Below are 22,613 nucleotides of genomic sequence, written 5' to 3' on the forward strand. Positions count from 1 at the left end.
CATGTGCGCGCACACACACAAACACACACCAGAATTGAAAGGATTTCTGATCCTGCTCAGAGAATGAGAAAATGTCTGATCCTAATAGTAAAATGAATGTACACTTACAAGACAAGCAGTGAAAGGGAAATTAAAGCAATATTCACAGTTTCTGGGCATATGTAGGCTGTGACATCAGCCCTTCATGTATTGATCTTGGCATTTGACTGAAAGAGAAGGATTATATTTCCCTCTCAGCACACAGGGACTATTTGCTCATTGATGCACATTGATGTTACAATAAAAGCCAACCAGGCAGGCAGGCATCACCCTCACCATCCCCCTCCATTGCCCTTCCCCCATGCAGCCACCTCTTTGTTCCTGTCTTAAAGCAAACCTGCCCAGCTGACAAACCCTCAAACACACAACAATGATGGAGGGTCACTCTTTAAGTTTTGCTCTCCCCCTACAATCCCCCTTTCATCTGCCATACGTCCATAGGCGTCACTATACCCGATTGAGTGCAGCTACAGCGGTGCACGCAGGGTTTTAAAATCAATGCACGGCCCAGCTGGAGCGAGGCTCAGTGAGCTGCAGATTGACAAATTTCGCCTTGAACACTAACACAGATTGCTTCGGGAGGAGCATGCATGTTGCCATTCCATATGTCCCTGCGGAATACGCCGCTACATATCTGCTCTACTTTTCTCGCTCCTGCCGACGAGCACCTCCTGTCCTCACCCACTCCACTCCTCCTCCTCCTCCTCCTCCTCATCTTCCTGGATCAAATATGCCAGTTTTGTCATTGTGTCTAGAAGCAGACAGATGCAAAGTAGTAGGATCTAACAATATGTGTGGGGAGTCACCCCTACTACCTGTCTGGCCAATAGCACCCTCACCTCGCTTCTTCTGCTTTGCCTCCCTCGGGGGGGGGGGGGGGGGGCTATTGGCCAGACAGGTAGTAGGGGGGAAAAGAAAGGGCAAAGCTTTGCACAAGTCATTCTGTAGCATGTCAGGGGGGAATGTGGAGGATGAGTGCAGATGCTTGGGTAACTCACGACTGCAGAAATACAGGGGGGGAATCTAATGGAAGACAAAAGAGGACCAAGTGTGCTGCTCATGACTAGAAAGGGACGATTTTGTGTAATTCTGTGCACATGGACCAAGCCCATGGTCATAAACAATGTACATCACACTGTCTAGATGATAATTACTCAGCAGGATTGGCGCTACACTGGAAATCACTGGAGAGTAATGTAACTGAGGATTGGGTAGTACGCAGAATTAAGAAATGACTGAGATACCTTGTAGGTCCCTGTCCTTCCCACTGCCATTGAGATTAAGTTTATTTTGTATGCATACAGCTTAAATGACGGAGACCTTGTTTTTAGTTTTTTAGAGTGCTCTTTTTAGATGCAGACCCTCCTATAATGCTGTGAAGGAGACCCTCTCATTATGGCAGGTTTGTTTCTTTACACTGAACCAAACAAGCCGGCTCACTGCTGCTCCAGCGTGTGATTTTTATATCACACACGCCGTCGTTCTGCAATCAGAAGTGTGACGTGTAACACAACCGCGTCTGCGTCTCTGTCCTGCCATGCCAGCTCTCCCTCTTGCACAGATCCAGCTCTGAGACTATACCCCTGCTGCCGGCATAATGGTAGAACAACAACAATACCACCCCCAATCACTCAGAACGGCGAGATGGAATAAGGCTGCACCCTTCCTGTCTTGAACAGGCTGGGGCTAATTCTGATCCAAATGTCTATTCAGCCCCCCCCCCTCCACACACTCATGCAAATACTGGCCTTGAAAATTGCATTAATAAGCTGATCAGGCGGTATTTTTGCACCTGTGTAATCCCCTTTGTGATGCTTAAACGCACAGTGGGATGGGGAGGTTGGGAATCAAGGTGTGTTCTGCAGCAATTAAGGGAGAGCTGGATTTTGCAGGGGATTTCATTGTCCTATTGTGCATATGCATCTGCTCGTATATGTGTGTCTTTGTGTGTTTCCCCCGTTCACCATGGCAGTCCTGTATCTCCACATTTGAGTCGTGACCGTCATTGTCTTCCATTCCCTGGTGACACTAAGCTTTTGTGATTTCAAGAAGCAGACATTGTGACTAGTGGGGCTTCTGTGTGGGAGGATGGAGGCCAGGATTATCGCGTGTGACAGCCACCACCAAGTATAATGAAAGTTCAATTAGGCATATGCTACTGTTGAAACGGAGAGACGGGGTCAAAATAGCCAGGTCGATCCACTAAGCCAATGGAAGGACACAGAGAATCAAGAGGAAGTTTTCTCAAGAAAAGCCAGCACTCTCTGTGCCTTCGCTGCAGCCAGGACTAACCGCCACTCTCCTTATCGTCTTTCCTGCGTCAGTCAAACTAGAGAACGACTCCTCTTTCACTCACTTTATCTCCAACCGATGCGGCGCCTTTTCCTCTGCCTTCTTTTTGCCGCTGCAGATAATATTTCCACACATTTTTACAGAAACTGTTCATTGCCAATTGACGCCTTCCTCAACCAACACACTGATTAAATAGTATTAATCAGCATTCAGTGGAGTGGGGGACGAGTAAAGAGTGAGGATTTCTTTGCTGTTGTACGCCTTGAATTAGATCTATTGCATTAAGGGCTGGTGGGGGGTGGGTGGGCTTGTATGTGCATGTGAACTGGATCAATGTAGCTGACCAGTTGTTGGCACAGTGGCGAGTGTGTTGAGCCGTTTTAGCAGGAACCTGATCATCCTGAACTTTGCCATTTGGATCTCTCATTTTACTCAGCCGATCAAATTTAGGGATGGCCAGCTGGTCCACACTGAACAGCCCCCTCTGTTTCCTGTCAGGCAGTATTACAGACGCCTATCTTTCGAATTGGTTCTTTGAAGAGCCCCCTGACTGCTTTTAGGATTTGGGCCATGATGCAAGTCATTGATTTTTTCCCCCGTCTCTTTTGAGGGCCTGTTATTGCATCTTTAGCTGGTGCGTGTTTGCACAGAGACTATCAATAGTGTCCTGGTGCGATCAAACATTTAGGTCGATAGGCGGGTTAATAAGCAGCTTTTTTAACCGTACCTTTCACCTATAGCTCTTGGACATTTGAGCAGCACTGGAACCAAAACATGGCCAGGGAAGATGTCTTCTTCATCTCATGGCCTCCCTCTCTCCACCCTCCTGTCCTGCCCTCCAGTCCTCTCCTCTCTCGACTGTCCTGCCCTCCAATCCTCTGACCTCCTTTCTCCGGCACAAAGCTGCTCAGTTGTTCATGAATGTCAGCTCAGTGCTGCCAGTGCCGCTCTATCTCTCCCCTCTCCGTCCCTCTCAACCCTCCCTCAGCCTCTCTCCTGCCTCCTCACTCCTTATCTCTCTCCTTTAGTTTGCTTAGTGTGCAAAGGAAGAATGACTGCAAATGAGTTCCTTGAACCACAGGGACCCCAATAAATAAAACTGTCAGCCAGAGATGTCGAGAGAGAAAAAAAGAAAAAAAAAAGAATGAAGGAGCCAGAGGCACACTCTCACTGAATATTTCATCACCCACCATCAGCACCACCAGTCTGACACCCTACCCCCATCGCCCGCATCCCCCATCACCCAACCCCCCCCTTACGATCCTTGCTCTCTCCCTTTCTCATGCCATCCGCCCCCCGTTTTCCTCCATATTTTTCAACTCCTCCGTATCATATTCTCTCCACTCACTGCATAGCAACCAAAGCCTTCTGCCGAACAAAATACCACATCCTGGACCTTGAGAACTAAAACAAAATGGTTGATGGCACTGACTGTGGACGTCAGTTGTTAAAGAAGAGTAATGTCTTCATCAACACCTGTGTGCCCCTGTGTAGACTGTGTTTTGACATCATGCCTGCATGGTTTCTGTTGAGAATATGTCGTTATAAGCAGACACACACCTTATTCTTCAGGCATGAGCTCCTCTTCTCTTTGCATACCACTGCTGCTGCATCAGAAAGAGAACAATGACGGGCTGGTTTCTCTCTGTCTGCCGTAACAGAACAAAAGTTGGGCCCTCCACTCTCCCCATCACCTCGTAGAAAAGCACTACAGACGACCGTACGTTTTATGAAGGACTGGAATTTGTGGAGGGCCTTTGCAAGGAACGAGGTGGAAACTCAGGAGGAAGAGGAAGGTGGCAGACTTAAAGACAAGCCTAGAAGCTATCCTTTGTTTGCCTCTGATGTTCCAGAAGGCTCTATCTGCTGTCTCCTGACGTCAGTGGTAGCCAGCCACATTGGCTGTCTTGGCTGTGCTCCTTAGAGCAGACAGACATGTTTGGACTGGAGCGGAGCTGCTAGCCGAGACCTCTGGGAATCATTTGCTTGCCAGCTCTCCAGCACTAGAGAACCCCTTCCCCCCCCTGCACACACATACGTACACACCCGTCTCTAACACACTCAGTTGCCTTGTTTCTCTCACAGTCTCTGTCCGTCTGGAAGAGGCTTGTTGTTACCTGATCACTCTCACCAATCTAGCCTCTGGCAGGCAGGCGGGTCGCGCTGTATCACCCTCCGCCTCCTCCCCTCCCTCAGGAAACAGGCCCTATTTCAGGTGTTCCACTCCACAGCTCACGGCTCCCAGCTACACAAGCTGTTCGCTCTCCTTTTCTCTGTGCCCAGGAGAATCAGGGAATGAGTTCGTCTGACGATAAAAATGAGGCAACTTCTATCTTGGAGGAGTGGACTTCCACACTCTTGTTTATGTTCTGAGGGAAGGGAAAGTGACCAATCAGATTATAGAAGTTGAGTGGTCCCCCTATAATTTTCCCTGCAAATTAGATGCCTGTGTTTATGTGGGTTTGCGGCCTTTTAATTTCTTGCCTAAAGATGAGGTTGCTTTGTGGGGTGTGTGAGTAAGTGTGGAGACCCCGAATGACTCATGTGCATACATTACAGAGGAGAAGATTTCCTCGAAATTTTTGCTCCCATTTATGTGAGAGCGAGGGCGGCCTGTGTGAGCAACCTCTAAATTGACTCATGAGTCAACGGTCGGGACTCCAGGAGGGACAAAGTTGACGATAGGAAAGAAAAGAAGAAGTGTGAGGCAGAAAGCTTTCCTCTGGTGCAGGCTAATTTAAAGCCTGCCTAGTGGTATTGGAAGCTCAGTAGGAGTCCATGAGTTTCATCTCGGTGGTTTTGAATAATCCACACTAGTCATTATAAGGATAATCAAGCCTCCCCTGTTTCTCCTGCTGTCACTCACTGTCGGCCTGTTTCTCTCACTTTCTCTCGCACGCTAAAGCAAAGGCCCTGCTCAGACTTTAAATGGTATTTCTGATGATCCCTTCACAGACAGGAGGTATAAACAGATCTTTCACTGCTGTCATCATCCCAAACTCAAACATAGGACGTGTCCCTCATGGCCACATTTAGAGATATCGATGTGCATCTATCAATCGACGATGACACAGTGGTTTCTTTGCAGATAAATGTGAGCAGAGAGAAGCTAATTCTGAATACAAGCAGCGACTCGAGTCAGATTCCGACTCCAGGTGTGAACTGCGAGTGGTCACAGCTTAATGACAAAGTCTGGGTATTTGTGGATGCAGGATAGAAGGTTTGAACTCTACCACAGACAAAAGAATACCCAGTTGGCTGATTTACCTCCCTCCCTCTAACCAAACACTGGGTCAATGATCTCCCTCGGGTACTCTGACTTTTGAATGCGTCGGTTTGTATGCGTGTGTTCACTGTGTTGTGGGTAATCAAACCGTCGACTCATTCTCTTGACAGCTGTCAGTCACAGGCTTAGTCAACGTGTCCTCCCCCTTCTTTTCTCTTATCTTTCTCTCTCCCTCTCTCACCCATCCACCCACCCACCCACCCACCCATCACCTCCCCAAAGCCTCACACACAGACACACAAACACACACACACACACACGCACACACATACATCTTGTCTATTGGGTGACCTTTTATACGTGGTGTTTCCTCCAGCAATTCCACTTCACACCCTGCCCAGTGCTTAGTTTATTGTCTTACCACTATGGAGTAATCGTGGCGGCTGTGTACTGTATCAACAAGCCATTAGTGACTGAGTTCACACTCTGAAAAGGCTGAGTTTCTGTTTATCCTGCAGCCCCCTGTATGCTAATCTCTCCTTTTTTGTGCTGCCTTAGCTGTTGATTATTTACATGTTGCAATGCGGCCATCGGATCACCCCAACCCCCCCGTCTGTTCACCTGCCTCTCTTCTCTCTCTATCCTCTTTTCCACACCATGTCAATACCAATGTGCAAAGGTCACCCTGGCAACAGAGAGCCAGTGGTCGATAGAGAAATAAATAAGCGGAATGGGAGAGAATTGATGGCGGGCAGAGCCTTGTGGTTCACAGGGTTAACTACAGGCCAACCTCTCAGAAGCACACTCCAAAGGCTGCAAGGTCTGCAGGGATTTAGGCCTCTGCTATTTTCTGTTGTCTTTGTATGTATGTTTCTATTACTTGTTTTCTCTGCCCTGCCATTAGTCCTTCTCTCATCCTCTTTGTGCTCCCTCTTCCTCTTCTGCAGCCTCTCAGTGCTCCTTCTCCATTCCTGTGTCCCCCCCCCCCCCCCCCCCTCTCCGTCTCCCTCCTTCTCTGCCTCTCTGGGGACTGAAAGCACACAGGCCGTCAGGGTTGTTGAAACCTTTTTGGACAGAAGTGTCACTTTGTATTTGCCAGTGCTGTTTATTTCTGTTTGCTTCTATTTCGAGAGAACCTGAGATGTCATTACTGCTGAGTCTTCATGGCCCAAAGAAACTTACTGACCCTCTGTTGGCTCTCACAAGAAAAGCGTACAAAAACAGACATACACTCACGCGCACATACTAATGCAATGAGTAGCAGTACACAGCTAGAGAGCAAGGCTTGCAGGAGTGGGGGGACAAGAGAACTTTTGTTGTTTAGCGTGAATCCTCCAGCCAAGTCGTGACAACTTCGCTATCCTGTGTGTATTTGTGTGTGTTCATCCGGGCCATGGGTGGATCAGTGGAGGCCTCCACACTTGGCCCCCTGTCACCCATTGCCAGAGCTCCAAAAATGGGCAGCTCTTCCAGTTCCGCTGCAGACCTCTGGACAATCGGCCATTCTGTGTTTGAGAGGCGGGCGGGGTGTATTTCCTGGACGTGGGACTGATTTTTCAGGCCCCGGGCCAGACAGAAGGGTGGCCTTTGTCTCTGCGCTAAATGACACTGCTGACTAAGATTGGACTGAGGGAGGCGAGAGAGAGTGGGTTCTATTTGTGCCTGTGTTTTCCAATGGGTCTCCTCATCAACCGCTCCCCGCAGCAGATGTAAATAGGCTAATGTAACAGAAAAGTGATTGATTGCATGACGGGCTAATGTGGTGTGTCCGAGTCTCCATGAGAGGGCAAGCTCAAAGCACTTTGGTGTATGTGAATTTTAGCTTCTGTCCATTGGTTCATTTACAGAGGAATCAATGTACTTTGGACAGTCTCTCTCTTTTTTGGCTTTCATTTCAGACTTGGCCTCAAGATGTTAGGGACAAATACCCAGCCTGTGGTGGACCTACCGCGACAAACGGTGTCTTGCGATTTTTCTGTTAAGTCCTATTAATAACTCAACCTTTCTTTTTTCTCTCCATGCAGGTCAGTGACTTCCTGTCCGGCCGCTCCCCCCTCACCCTTGCGTTGCGTGTAGGTGATCACATGATGTTCGTCCAGCTGCAGCTGGCGGCGCAGCAGTCTGGCGGTCCCCAACTCCAGCACAGACACCTCATCACCCGCGGCAGCACAGAGACGGCAGCGGGACAGCCCACAGGGCAGCCCCGTGTCCCCCACCCTCATCCGCATTCCCACAACCTTCCCCATCATCCACATAGCCAGCCCAGCCTCCACGTGTCCCAGCCTCACCCGGTACCTTCCTCCCCATCTTCCCCGGCCTCCGCTTCTTTCCCCCTGCCCTCCACGCACCACCAGCCGCTCCCTACCATGTACCACCAGTCGCCCTCCTCGGCCCATTGTAGCCCTCCTACTCCTCCTCCTCCGCCCCACTCCCCTCGCCCGATGCACAACCCTGGAGGTCTTTTCCGCTCACCAGCTCATAACCATCACCACCATCACCACTACCAACAGCCTACTCCAAGCCAACCCAGTCATGACATCGGCCAGGCCAGCCCTGTAGCCCCGGTCCTCTGCCCTGAGGTGAGCTCGGAAAATATGTATTCATATTATTTATGTTTTTGTTTGCTCCACTGTTACATGTTTGTCATAAGTAAGAGGTAACTTAATCAAAACTTACTGAGCTAACTAATATACAAAACCATCTTAACCCTCTGGTGAATGAAAAATAGAAAAACTAAATCTTCCTCCATTACATTGATTAGATGAGATGGATATCCCAACAGCATGAGGGTGAAGCGGTGGTTAAGTCAGATCTAGGGAAGATTTGCACGTGTTGTGTGTGTGTGTCTGTGTGGGTGGGTGTGTGCTTCCATAGTGCACAGTGTCATTAGTCATGCAGTCTGCTTCCCAAATACATACAAACAGGCAAACACATACGATGACATTCATATGACCTCATCCTTCTCAGTGAAATATATGGGATTACGGGAGGCGGAATACAGAGGATGAGAAAAAAAGGCAGAGGAAAGAAGTCTGAATGAATCAGTGAGCTGGCTTTTCACGTTGGGACTGATCATTAACCATGCCATTTTCAGTCATTTATCATTAACCTTTATAGCCATTTGTTTAACTTTGGTTAACACGAAGAGCAGCTGCACACACATGAACAAACACACTTACTCATCTCCACTGACCACATTCGCTCCTTATACTTGGTCTACCTCCCCAAGCTGCAGCCTATGGTAAAAGAATAAGAACCAGATGTCAGCGGACTATGTGGGAGAGATGGTTCACAACAAGGAAACCAGAGAGACGTGCCAGTGTAGTTTGCAGAACAAGAGAAATGGCTACTTCTCACCAGGCTTTTCACAACCATAATACTTACAAACTCAAAAGACGGTTGCATGGGTTTCCATTTCACTTTCAGATGTCAGTTATGTGATCCAAGTTAAGCTAAGGTGAAGTAGCAAGGCTGCCAAGTTTGGTCAGTTCTCAGATTTGGGGTAACACGATACCCAGGGGCTTCTGCGCCATTAGTTGCTAGAAAGCTCAGGTTTCCATCCTCCTGCAGTTTCTAATGACCCCAGCCTTTACTGCATTACTGCGTTACTACACCCTTAAGTGCAGGTAACTTACAGAACTCATAAAGGTGTCCTCAGGATAAACCTTACATGATTTCAACATGTCACAGCTGACATAGCTCACATGCTTCGTCTGCATGCCACATGTATATGCTGATACATTTTCCACATTCCACAAGATAGATTTAGAAACATCTTTTCTTGCCTACCCACCTCATCTGATCATTTCCCCCTCCAGGCTAACTGCAGCACCAACAGCCCTACAAGTGGCACCAGTCCCTCGACACGCTCCCGTAAACCTGGCGCCATAATTGAGAGCTTTGTCAACCACGCTCCAGGAGTCTTCTCAGGGACCTTTTCAGGTAAGGGTGACACTGAGCTGCCATTAAGATTTATCACTGCTCTCAGAAATAACCATTCGCAGGGTGAGATCCACCTGGAAGACGTCATTTATGAGGAACTGTGTGCCATTGTTACAATCTTTGTCACTCTCTCCATCAGGCACTTTGCACCCTAACTGCCAGGACAGCAATGGGCGTCCGAGACGAGATATTGGTACCATCCTGCAGATCCTCAACGACCTCTTGAGCGCAACACGCCACTACCAGGGCATGCCACCCTCCCTAACCCAGCTTCGGTACCAGACCCAGTGTGGCACACCCACGTCCCCGTCCCCGTCCCCGTCCCCCTCCCCACCTCCCTCACCTCCAGTTGCTAGCGTGACGGGCCTCTCTGCCAAAGCTACCTCTGTGCCTGCCGTCAGCCCCATCATCCCTCCGCCGACTCTTCATCCGCTGGTGCAGTGCCAGAGCCAGATCCGCATGTGCAAACCCCCTGGTGAGTGGCTCTCCTCCGCGCTCCCTCTGTTCATGCAAGCATGCCTGAACACAAACACACTCACATTAAGACATTGTGCGTCCCTTGGAAGCCTTGTGGCGCAGATGTTCTTCAGTTGCCGCAGCTTTGGAGAATTTTGTGTGTGTGAAATGACTACAGTCTGGAATTTGTTGTTTTATCAAGCTCTGCTCTTCCATTGCAATCTACTAAAGAATTCATAGTCATCTTTGTCTTTTAGTTTCTATTCTCACAGCACATCATGTTTAGCTATTCGGATCACTGTCTCACTGAAGCACTTATTTTCATCTTTAAAATTCGGACAAAGCAAGAATAGAAGAGTCAGATTATAGAACAAAAACAGTCGTGCTTACAGTTTTTCTCCCCTGGGTTTTAAGGCAGAGGAGAAGAGGAAGAGGAGGGGAAAGGGGAGGGGGGGTCTCCATAGTAATGCAATACAAGCTACTTTAGACCTGTTCAGTCAGGCTTCACTTGTCATGCAGTGGAGTTGTCTTTGTTTTTGTGCACCAAGGAGATAGGTTTACCCCTTCAAGCCTGGGCTGGGCCATGTTTAGATTAGATAAGGCCCCGGGTGGTTTAACCTACCTCTTAAAGAAGGACTGCAGCTGGGATGTGTATGGGCTGTGGCTCGTTGTGGCCGTACAAACCCTGACATTCCAGTGCCCAAGGGCTGGGCCGTGCAGGGCAGCGCTGGAGCTCAGATGATATCGTTTAGGGACTTAGGGCCTGGGTGTTTTGAAACCTCATTTTCCTTTGCAGATACACAGGATGTGGAGTGTCAGACAGATGTCCAGAAGTGATATCATTCAGTCCATGTTGTAAGGTTAGACTGGCGGTGCTGAGAGAAACAGCATTGTCCTCTGCTGTCTCCTTATCTCCAGTTGAGGAAATTGAGCCACTCTTTGGTGAGCTAGCTCGTACGTTTTGTTGAATAGTCTTGCAGGGAGGGTCCTGGAAAACAGAAATAGATGTTTAATGTTTGCTTTTGTTTGAGGAAAGCAAGAGCATACATTTCTATTGACATACGTGGGCTTTGTCAACTGCTTGATGACCCTGTTCAGACTTGGTCTTAACATCCGCCCTGAGTGATCCGATCAGCAGTTGTCAACGCTAAGTAAAGGGTGTCTGGGACGTATGTGGCCACGTCCCTTTCGCTCTCAAATCCAATCTTGGCCTCAAGGACCGCCCACTCCGCTGGCGTCTCTGACCTGCTACAGTTTCACAATCAATCTAACAGATACTTTCCTTAAATTGGTAAAAAATTAGTTAAAACTTTCTTCACAGCACAGCGTCATTCCACTCAACCACTCCTGACTCCTCTCTACCTCTGGCTCGCTAGCATCAAACACTGTCTTCGCAATAACAATGTCCATCAGACACAGCTGTTAACTCAGACTTTGTAAAGACAACATTATTCGGTCTTCAGGAACACAAGTGACTGTTTGATTATTTTCATACAGAGCAGGGTGACCCGATCATGTGTGGTCACAGGAGACGCATTCAGGAAGCATTTAATTACCAGGTGGGAGCTCACAAACCTGGAGCTGTGTTAATACCAGGGCTGAACAGGGCCTGTGACCTTCAGCTGTAGAAACTGAGCATAGATTGAACAGGCTTGTCCAGTGGTCCTCTGTGTCGCCCTTACAAGTGTTAAGTGAACAGTTGGAATAACACAGGGTTATTTTCCTTACTCAGGGAAGACCTTCTATTCCTTCACTCTCCCGCCCTCCATACAACCCCCCCTTCCCCTCTTCTCCCATAACTGTCATCCCTCTTCGTCTGCACTCAGCAGCCCACACTGCTGTTTCCCCCATTTGCTGTCCAAAAACAGCTTTGTCTGTAAAATCCATCTCTGTCTCTCTCTTCCACCTTTACCCCCCCCCCCCCCCACACACACTCCCCTCTCTCTTTCCACGTCTGTCTTGTGCATCAATACATTGTCTGTGCTCATTTGGCCTTTAAATAGATAGATTTATTTCGAAATGCAGCTCTCAAAAGAATTTGCTTTGTGAAGTAGAGGGCAGTAAGAGGAGGAGGAGGTGGAGGACGCGGAACAGGGAGGCGGTTAAAATCACAAACACCAAGCCTCCATTCATCATAGGAGTGTTTGTATCCTGTACATCCATCTACTAACTGCTGGCTGACTAACCAAGGACAGAGAAAAAAAGTATGGGTGAAAGAATAGCCTGTTTAATGCTTTTTTTTTCAACTTCACCGCTTCCAGAAAGTAATGTGAATGAGTAACCTTCCCAGCCAACCAGAGTTCAGCTCACTGAGACAATGAATGTGCCGCTGTGTTGGTGCCGACAGAGGCTTCGTGCCTATCGGTATCCTGTTCCACATGGTGTCCTAAGGAAGCCGATGACTAAGCGGTCTGAGGCAGACTTATCAGCCGGCACCTGATGGAAGACTTACTGGACTTAACACCGCAGCTTAACTCTGCTTCACACAAACCTGCCTTTATTCAGCTACAGGAATAACCCGGTCCCCCATTTGCCCGAACATGTGTGTGTGTGTGTGTGTGTGTGTGTGTGTGTGTGTGTGTGTGTGTGTGTGTGTGTGTGTGTGTGTGTGTGTGTGTGTGTGTGTGTGTGTGTGTGTGTGTGTGTGTGTGTGTGTGTGTGTGTGTGTGTGTGTGTGTGTGTGTGTGTGTGTGTGTGTGTGTGTGTGTGTGTGTGTGTGTGTGTGTGTGTGTGTGTGTGTGTACAGTTAAACTCAGGTTGAGGCAGCCTCTTGAAAATCACACATAGCTTGGCTGTCTCCGGAGAGCCTTTACCCTTTCCACTGCAAGTTCATGTGCGAGAGGGAGAAGACAAGCGTAAATAAAAAGCTTGAACACACACTCACAATGTCTCTACATAAAGGCCTTGTTAAAGGCTTGGGTGACTAGCTTGGTTTCATGGCTTTGCGGTATTGCTGAGTGTGAGGATTTGTCAGCTACTCGTGTTGGATTTTAACAGGAGGGCTTTAGGGCGCCTGGCAGGCTGATTGTTGGCTAAATTCCTTTACTGAGTAGGATGGACCTCCCCGGCACCCGCCCCCCCCCCCCTCCAGCCAACTTGCCCCCTGCCCAGTCAAACCCATTGTGCAGGGGCCAGGGACAGGGGCTACATGCAGGGCACCAGGCTGAGCCATTGTGGGGCAGATGAGGGGGGGGCTGTGGGATTATAGGGCTGCCTTTTTAGTTCCACTCCCACTGCAGCTGCCTTGGTTCAACACAGGCACGCACTGAGAGAGAGAGAGGGGCAAAGCAGGGGCAAAGTTAGTGCTGATAGCTTCTCCAGCACCCCCTTCCTTTCTTGTTTCCCTTCCGCATCCCTTCATTCACCCCTCCTGTCCCCTTTCGATTTGTCAGGTCATGTTAGCGTTGTGCTGGCTGGGACTGGGCAAAGCCATAGGAGGAGGGAAGGCGAGGGGAGACCGGGAGAGAGGGAGGCACAGAGCAGGATACCTCCCCGAGTCCTGCACTCTAAGCCCGCTTGACCACAGCAATGCACCTTATCGACAGGTATAGGCTTAGTTATAGGGTCTCGTTACGCACGTGCACCAGTAATTCGGCAAATACCCCTGTGACGCAGCTCAGCGCGTAGCTATCTAGCAAAGCCTGCAAAGCACATCAGATGCCCTTTCATTGTCGACAAGGAGAGCGAGAGAAGGAGGGAGAGAGAGAGAATGCAAATTAAATCTAAAAGTCATTGAGGAGCTTGTGTCCCTGCGGGGCAGTCAATGCCCTTTCACGGTGCTGTCAAATGCTCATATTAGCCAGGATTTGATTGGTTGCTTTAGTTTACGTCTGAGATGGTTTGTTTTTTGGGGGTTAGATGGGAAAGTTTCCCCCCCCCCCCCATAGTTCAGGTTTCTCATATTTTTAGACTACACTTCAGGGTGCTTCCTCACGATTTGTTTGTTGGTATATTTGTGAACAAGATTAGGCAAAAACCACTGGGTGCATACCACGAAACTTGATTTAAGGATGTGGTGTGTGTCGGGGAAGAACCCATTACAATTTGGCATGGATCTGGACCAGGTGGGGAATCCGGGAACTGGATAACTGTGTGTAAAGCTTCATTCAATGTGAGGGTCTTGGCAGAGGTATATGCACTTTACTGTGATATTTGTTAAACTGTACCAACACATTTTCTTGTGGTTTACTGACTCGATCTAAACTATTGACTCATGATAGCCAGGCATTTATATTTACTGTCATTATTTAATTTTGAATACTACAGTAATTATTATATTATTTAGACATTAAATGGTGACAGAGGCTTCAGAAAGAACAGATAGTGATCTTCTTTTCTCCTAATCTCCTCTCTTTCTATCTCTCCCTCTGTCACCCCTTCCTCCATCCCCCGGTTCCCCCTGATGCTGAGCAAACACAATGTTCTCTCTGCAAGATCACAAGACTTATCAAGGCAAACAAACAAACAACAGCAGTAAGACAACTGCAAATGAAGGCCAATCTTTATACAATCAATAAAAGGAGAAGCTCCTTTAATCTCCCCCTGCGTCCTACACGCTGCGGCCCTCCTCCCCTTTTCCTCTACCTCCATCCTCCGCTGCGCCCCCTCCGCCTCCATACACCCTGCCGCCTCCATACACCCACCCCGCTCCGACCCTTCCTCCCTGTTCACTCCCTATCTCAGTCCTTGTCACGTTGCTGGGCTGGGCGCAAAGGCAAGGAAAACTGACTGACGCATCAATAATTCATAGATCACCCCTTCTTTCTCCCTGCCTCATGTCTGTTTTTCCCCAGCTCTCGCTGCAGTGTGCAATGTATGTACAGAGCCTGTGTCAGGGTCTTCAGAGTAGGAGAGTGTGGAGTGCAGATCTGGATGGAGAGTTGGTGTGACTGGCAGGCAAAAGAGCGGTTGAAAGAGGAAAGAGGAGGAAGAGGAGATTGGCATTTCCTTCCCTCTCTGTGCCCTTGACCTGACTTCTTTTTGATATTCGCGCATTTCTAAGAAAAGATCTGCTGTTGCTTAATCAACCGTCTCTTTTCTGTGTCAAGCAGGATTGTACATGTGCATGGTCTCTCTCTATCTTCCCCCCTCTCTCCCCTCCTCCTACTCTCATTCATTCCCCAATGTCCCTTACCCAAGGAACCCATGGTTCTGGGTCCTCCAAGGTTATTTTGCTTACGTCAAACCTCACTGTTTGCAGCCAGGCTCTGGGCCAGCCAGTGTGTATCTCTGTGTGTGTTGGTATTGTGCATGCAGGCTGTGTGTATAGTCTGTCCTTTTTAGCCTGCCCTAATAATAGCCCTACTGTCATAAACATAGTCTGGAGATCCCTGCGGCCAGCTGTGTCCGGCCCAGTCGCCCAGGGCTCCGGTAGTGACGCTGATGAATGGCCCCCAACACACACACACACACACACACACACACACACATTTGGTTAAGCTCCAAGCACATTCCCTGAGCTCTTGCCAAGCCAAAGGCCAAGATCTCCTACAGCCCCGCCAAACTGCCCTTTATGGTGTGTGTGTTTGTTCTTACATATTTTCCTGTGTCGTCACAGTAAATGTGCCCATGAACTAAACAGGATCATGGCTGTTGTTGATAAGATAAAGACAGAATTTAAACTGGGACTTTCCAAAGACAAACTGTACCAAACCTAAAAGATTTTGTTTGTAGGCAAGTGTTGGCTGTGCTGTTTCATTGTGCACAGCCATGGCAGGGGAATGAGGGGGAGAAGGGAGGAACGGAGGGGGAACAAAGCCTCACGGCAGTGTATGTGGATGTCACATGGAGCTGAGGCAGTGGAACAATCGCCCTAATGTATGAGAACCCCCTCTCTGGTTAAACCCCTTGTTCTCTGAGATGACATGCTGCCCTAACACACAAACACATACACAAACACACACACACCCTTGTATCCGGACAGATCATTTAGCCAGGAAGTGGAATAACCCCAGTCCATCTATGTGTCTGAGAGTCACATTAAGAGCTTTTTAACACAAAAAGTTGTCGAGAATCTTCATGACTGCAGTTCAGTTCTTTAGTATGCACTGCCAAACAGTGGTGAATATTTATAGTGGGAGAGAAAGGCTCCGTGCTCCTTGATCCGATAAGCAAATGAGGGAAAGAAGTAAATTAAGCCCACACAGGTTCCGCAATTCATTCCGATGAGGTGGGGAGTGGATAGGGGGGCAGGATCGCCCCCCCCCCCCCCCCGTCACCCCTGGGGGAGGAATTCCTTCACCCACACCGCTGCCGGCCCCTCCTCTTCTATCCTGCTTCCCTTTCTTTTCATACTGCCCCACCTATAGCTGTCCATGGGGGTGGGGGCTAGCTTAGGGGAGGAGGAGGGTCCTCCGTGTGTGCGATTGGTGGAGGAGGTGAGGGAGAAGGAAAGAAGAGGGGGTGTTGGGTCAATGAGCTGCGAGTAGGAAGCTACAGCCATAATAAAGAAAAAAAAATGAAGGGGGAAAAACCCAATCTCTCCCTGTCTCTCTCCCCGCTTACAATTTCCATTCGCTTGCATTTTCTATCGAAAGCCAATAGCGTTGTCCTGGGCCCGAAATGGATGGCTGCACTAGAGCTAAGGTTTAATCAATAGGTCTTTTTAATTTGCCATCGATCCACGTTAAAAGCTACTGCGGTTGTTGCTGCTGTCGGTGTGTGTGTGTGCGCGCATGCACCTGTGAGTGCGTACGCGTGTATTTGTGTGTAAGTGTGCGTGAGTGTACACACTCTGCATGCATTTTTGTGTGAATACATGATGTACTCGTATTCAGGATTTGAGTGTGTGTGTGTGCGCGTTTTGCTGTGCAGCAGAGGCAGAGATGGCCGCCGTGCGTCAGTTTATTGACATTCTAGCCCATTATTTAATTATTTAATTCCCAGACAGATACTAATGGAGCTTGCTAATAGATTGCGGTTGCTTTCCCTTCCTTCCAAGCTCCCGAATATATACGTATAAATGGAATTAGGCTTGACTCAGTCGTTGTTGGAGAAGGATTCGCAGTGCGATGCAAGGCCTCTCCCACGAGACCTGATTCTCCTATAGGCACATCAACAGCTAGGAATGCACTTAGTAGCACACCCAGTCACTGAGGCATGTCATCTGCAATTATATGTGCACGTACCACGGGATTGCTATCGGAGAGTGTCGTCTCTGGCCTGTGGTTGTGTGTGTTTTGGCCTTGCTAGTGGTTCTTAAGGAGATTCGGGTTGACGAAGGTCTCCCCACTCAGTGATAAGGGGATGAAATGGCATTGAGGGGGGGTAATGATGCTCAGTGGGGGAGGTTAAGTACCAGATTCCAGTGTTGCATTGTGTGTGTGCGTGCATGTGAATGTGTCAAGGGAATGATCCCAGTGTTTCTTAGCCAAGCGTCAAGGCTGTGTTGCTTTTTCTGCTGCCTTCTAAACACACACACAGACACACACACACACACTCACACACACACACAAACACACACATTGACATCCTTCTCAAACCAATTAGTGTAAATTCTGTTAACTGTGAGCAACACAGTTACTCCTCGTGCAAACAAATGCCTGACTGTCTCGCTCTCCCCTCCCTCTCTCCAGGTGACCGTGTGCGTCAGACAGAGAACCGTGCAACCCGCTGCAAGGTGGAGCGCCTGCAAGTGCTGATGCAGCAGAAGCGTCTGCGCAGGAAGGCCAGGAGGGACCAGCGCGCCCCTTATCAGTGGATGCCCAACCGCAAGGCCGGGCGCAGCAACAGCAACAGCAGCATGTCCAGCGAGGGCTCCATGGACCTGGACTTTGACGACTCAGTGTGGAAACCAGACGTCAAGGCTGATTTGAAGTCTGAGTTCGTCATGGCCTGAACCGTCTGATCCCCTCACCCTGGAGGGGAGGGGCAGATTCAAAGATGTGCAAAGCCTTGCTTGGGATTTACTTAAAGATATATTTTGAGGGACTGGATTGGCGGGAGAATGACAGAGATCTGTGCAAAGCTAAAATCAAGGTTGACCATGTGACTGGCTTCTCTCACACGATTAAGAAAAGAGGCTCCCTGCAGACTTTAATCCCATCCTGTCCTTCACAGTTGACCTTGTGGAAAATACAGCAACAGCAGCAACAGTACTTTCTTGCCGTGCTTGGATTTGGACAGGCGACAACCGGACTCAATAGTGTATAAGACTTTTCTATGGTTTGATCACAGAGACCTTACCTGAACTTGAGCATAGCAGAATTCAGTGGGTGGTGGTGGTGGTGGTGGTATTTTCAGATTTTCTTGTTCAAAGTTTTTTTAAAGAACACTCTGGACAGTAATGAAGAGATCCACACTGGACTTATTAAGAGGACAGGAGCACCAGAGGCCTCAGTGTTTCCTAATCGAAAGAAAGGCAGAACTGCCAAACTATGGATTATTCCGACGGGCATTCTTATCGATTTCAAAAACTCACCAACCAGTGTCCAGTTTTTACCTGTTATGGGGTGGTTACACTTCTTTTTGTTTTCCTTTTCCATTTTGAAAACATACTATTATATTTTATAAACACAAAATATGTAGCATTGTTCACAAAGCATTCAGGTTTTCATATAACAGTTGAGAGTGGCTGTTGATTTCCTTGATTTTAAACAGCCGGTCAAAGTGTGCAAGGAGGGGAGGAGGTGGGGCCTGACATAGAATAAAAAAAAAGAAAAAAGAAAAGAATATGGAAGTATTGATATCAACCTCGGTGACATATGGTATCGATAGGAATGATTAATGAATAAATAAAATGAATTAAGATTAACAGAAAGTGCTTTAGAGGATTTTAAAATCTTTAAAATGTATATGGATAAAAAAATCTATTTTTATTTCACTTCCTATCTGCTGTTTTCAAAAAACAGCAGCCCTCTGTGGCTTTAGTCCAGTCGCTAGACTACCGACAAATAATCCATTCAATCATCCATTAGCGCATTCATGATTTATAGTCTTCTAGACGCAACAAAAAGATACGGAGAGACAACTTTCATCCAGCCCGCCTCATTTCTCACAGACCTGAATGAACCTGTTGAGGGTTTTGTATTAGTTTGTGTATATAAATGTGACAATTGGCAAAGGTTTATGAGGGTGTGTGTGTGTGTGTGTGTGTGTGTGCCTGTGTCTTTTTGACTGTAGTGTAATTTGATTTAGAAATACCCTATGTTTTTGTCTGGGTTGTCGTCGCCCAGGTGACCCCATAGTTTCTCAAAATGACAAAGAACAGCTGCAGTGAGTGCGGGCTCACAACTTGATATCATAACAGGATCAAACTCCAAACTCTGAGTCGTTTAGGCACGTTCGATTCGATAGTGGCTATTTTTTTATTGGCATAGAGCGAGAAGAGGTGGGATCTGTATCCAGCATCATTATCTAGTGCCTCCACCAGTACATCCATTGACATATCAGGTTAGGCCGTTCACAGTTTTGCTGCTACACACAGGGATTCGAAATTAAAAAAAAATAATGATAACAACAATAATACAAGCGGGAGGGAAACGTGACTTTTCTTTGCATGCAGAAGTGTGAAATTAACGCGGATGTTTTTTTCTATTGATGGCAGAAAAAAAAAAGAAACTGGTGCTGTGGGAATGAAGGTTAACAACATGCATGAGTTTGTGCAGAAAATAAACAATGCTGCTTTTGTTGGTTAGGTTTTTTGTAACTTTATATTTCTCAATGTTAGAGCGACAGTGCCCTGCTAAAGTATTAACGAAGAAAAAAACAAAACAGATGAAGGTGAAGTGTGGACTTCTTGCTCAGCACTGAACATTCCTGTTGTGTGACACTGAAGCTGATGAGCAAAGAGCAACAGACTCTCTCGCTCTCTCTCTACTCCCTGAACGCTGACTTTTACCCCCAGTGGCTCTCAAGGACCCAGGCTGCCCCACGAACCGTTGCGCCACCTCCCCTCCTCCTCCTCCCGGCCTGAACGTTTTCACAGGGAACCAACAGCCCGGCAGATTTACCTGTACTGTCCGTCGAACCTACTGGATAGAAGCATCCGTCTGGCATCTGTCTCTTTTGTCTGTCTGTCCGATCGAGCGACCACCCTATACCACAATTGCACTCCCACAGATTGCAGTGAGAGATTACCTTTTCGGTGAACCTCATCTTTTTTTTAAGTGGCCTTACCTTTCACTAAAAAAATGAGACATTTGGGGACAATGGGGGCGGGAATGTTTTTATTTTGTATCTTTCTCTGTTTATCATTGTCGGATCTTGTTGTCATCAAGGCGCGTTTTTTTTTTGTTGTCACTGAGGACACTGGGCATCTGTTGTTTAGTGCTTTTAGCTGGTGGAGTCTCTATTATGTCAAGGCTTCTGTGCCTTAAAATTGTTGCCCTTGCAGTGTCAGTGTCAGATTTAAGCTTGTTTTCATTGGTTGGTACACACGACTGTAGTATTCGCAGCCACGAGAGTCATAGATTTTTAGGGGTACAGCTTGTTTGCGTAAATCGAATGCTATTCCGAGAAAAAAGTTGGTGTTGTTGCTCAAATACTGTCCTTGTCCCACTTCTTCATTGTGTTGCCATGCTTGTTTTGCGTCGTCCAAACCTCACACCCCCTCTTGAGTCAGTCCTCCCACCAACAAGCTGCAGAAGTACACAAATCTCATACCAGCTGAGGAATTTTACGCCACAGTTCTCAGATTGCAGGAATTAGCCCTAATTCAGAATAAGACAAGTCCTGTGAGGACTCCAGACTTAAATGCACTTGCTGTTTCCTTGGATACAACACGATTTAAAAGGACTTATCCCCTGCCCTACCCAAATTTTATTTAATTCATTCTTTTTTTTGTATATGTATGAACTATACTCTGTGTGTGCCTCACTTCTGTGTGAAACTCAAAAAGACGAAACAAAACAAAAAGATGACAGAAGCATTACAGAGAGGGTAAAAAAACAGTACGTTGGTGGAAATCCTGATCACGTCATTTAAGTTGCCTGTTATTTCTTGTAGCCAACTATTGAAAATAACAGGATTCAAGAATACAATTTACAATGTTCTAGCTCTAGACCGGTGTAGCACATGTGTGACTGTATTAATTTATGAAACCAAAATGGTAACTGTGAATTATGTATTTCTTTGTGCATTTTTTTTAAAAAGTGGGGGAGAAGGTTTGTTGAGGACGAGGCAGCAGCTGATGTCCGTTAAAAAAACAACTTTTTTTGTTTTGGTGGAATATAATGGAATCAACAATACGTTTCCGAAAAAGAGAAAAAAAGAAGAAAAAAAATGAAAGCAAAAAAAAGAAAAAATATATGAATATATTTTTTTTTCTTAAGCAATACATTTCAGTGTGACTTGTGATAGAACATTTTTTCTTTTTTAGGTAATAAATAAAAAACAAAACGAGTACATCATGTTGTCTCTTGAGTATTTATTACTGACCCACTCGATCTAATAATTCATGTGAGAATCTATTTCATGAGGTAACATGAGAAGCTTATTAGATGGAATTGCATTGATAAATATATAACATTACCCTGTATTTAAATCTCATGTACTCGATGATTGGACTGAAGCATCTCGGCTGGCTGAAGGGTGGAAGTGGTAGGACTAGCACAGGTCAATGGCCACAACGGGTCAAGGGGCTCCAATGCCATGTTTCATTGAAAAGTCAGAGCTCAGTCTAAACATGTGGGTCATACATTTTCGCTTCTACTCTTAATAGAAGTTCATTAATAATCATCCAGTCCATCCATTATCTGTATCATTCTGTACGGGAGTATCTGGTGAGAGGTGGGGTATACCTTGGACATGTGACCAGCTCATCACAGGACTGACATCCAGGAGACAATCAACCATTTACACACACATTCACATCCACGGTCAATTTAGTGTCCCATTAATACTCTGTATCTGCCCAAATAAATCACATTAAATATGTATATTTCAGTACACACAGTATAATATATTGCTGAAGTTTAGGTGCAGTTTTAAACCGACTCTGACAGTTTAGACACTTGGTTAACTTGTGAAATGTTGCTGAAAAGACCCACAGACCGTGTCAGTGTGTCTGTGTGTGTGTGTGTTGGGTTCAATAAGGGCATGTGGTTCACAGAGAGCCAACAGAAATGTTCTCCACGTCTGCCGGAGCGCACCGCTGCTCAAGACGAGACAGAATATGGGAGAGGAGTGACAGTTTGGAGAAGGAGCAGGAGCCGTGCCTCGTGTGAAACCACGCTCCCTGACACACGTACTTTACAGTGAAAGGTGTTTTGAAGCAGCGGCACTTCTAGCTCGCTGCTCTTGTATCCATGGAGGCTGAGAACACAGCTCAACTCTCAGGGCATCAAGAAATAGCTGGAACATGAAAGGACAGAGCTACTGTACGTCAAAGCGTGGCTCAGACAGAGCGCTGGTAACAAGCTGAAAGAAGCTGCAACGGAACATGATGAAAGCTAACTTTGCAGTTCACTTTGAGTTGCTATAGTGATGCTATACCTGAAGTGATGCTACGTTTATAAATAATATCTAATTAAGTCTTATTTACACACAAACTGATATATCGTAATGCCTCGTGATCCAACTTAAGCCTGGGAGGGCTTGTATCTGTGGTATTTACCTAATCTCTATAAACTGAATCCACGTGTGAATGTGCAGATTGCAGATGCAGAATTTCCTTTTCTAGTCTGACCACTTAGATTTGAGCAGGTCGCGATGTAAACAA

At 47.1% G+C, this 22,613-nt stretch overlaps 1 protein-coding gene across 1 annotated transcript in view; it reads left to right on the forward strand.

The window, feature by feature from the left end:
• The window catches only part of midn (midnolin), a 28,568-nt gene extending 7,267 nt beyond the window's left edge, over positions 1–21,301 (forward strand). The window contains exons 5-8 of the mRNA XM_062394821.1: positions 7,582–8,136; positions 9,376–9,499; positions 9,639–9,974; positions 17,530–21,301. Of these exons, the coding sequence (XP_062250805.1) occupies positions 7,582–8,136; positions 9,376–9,499; positions 9,639–9,974; positions 17,530–17,792 (1,278 nt within the window). The 3' untranslated portion in view covers positions 17,793–21,301. The remainder of the gene's footprint in view (positions 1–7,581; positions 8,137–9,375; positions 9,500–9,638; positions 9,975–17,529) is intronic.
• The last annotated feature ends 1,312 nt before the right edge of the window (positions 21,302–22,613 follow it).

This window comes from Platichthys flesus, chromosome 9, assembly GCF_949316205.1.
Source record: "Platichthys flesus chromosome 9, fPlaFle2.1, whole genome shotgun sequence".
Lineage (NCBI taxonomy): Eukaryota > Metazoa > Chordata > Actinopteri > Pleuronectiformes > Pleuronectidae > Platichthys > Platichthys flesus.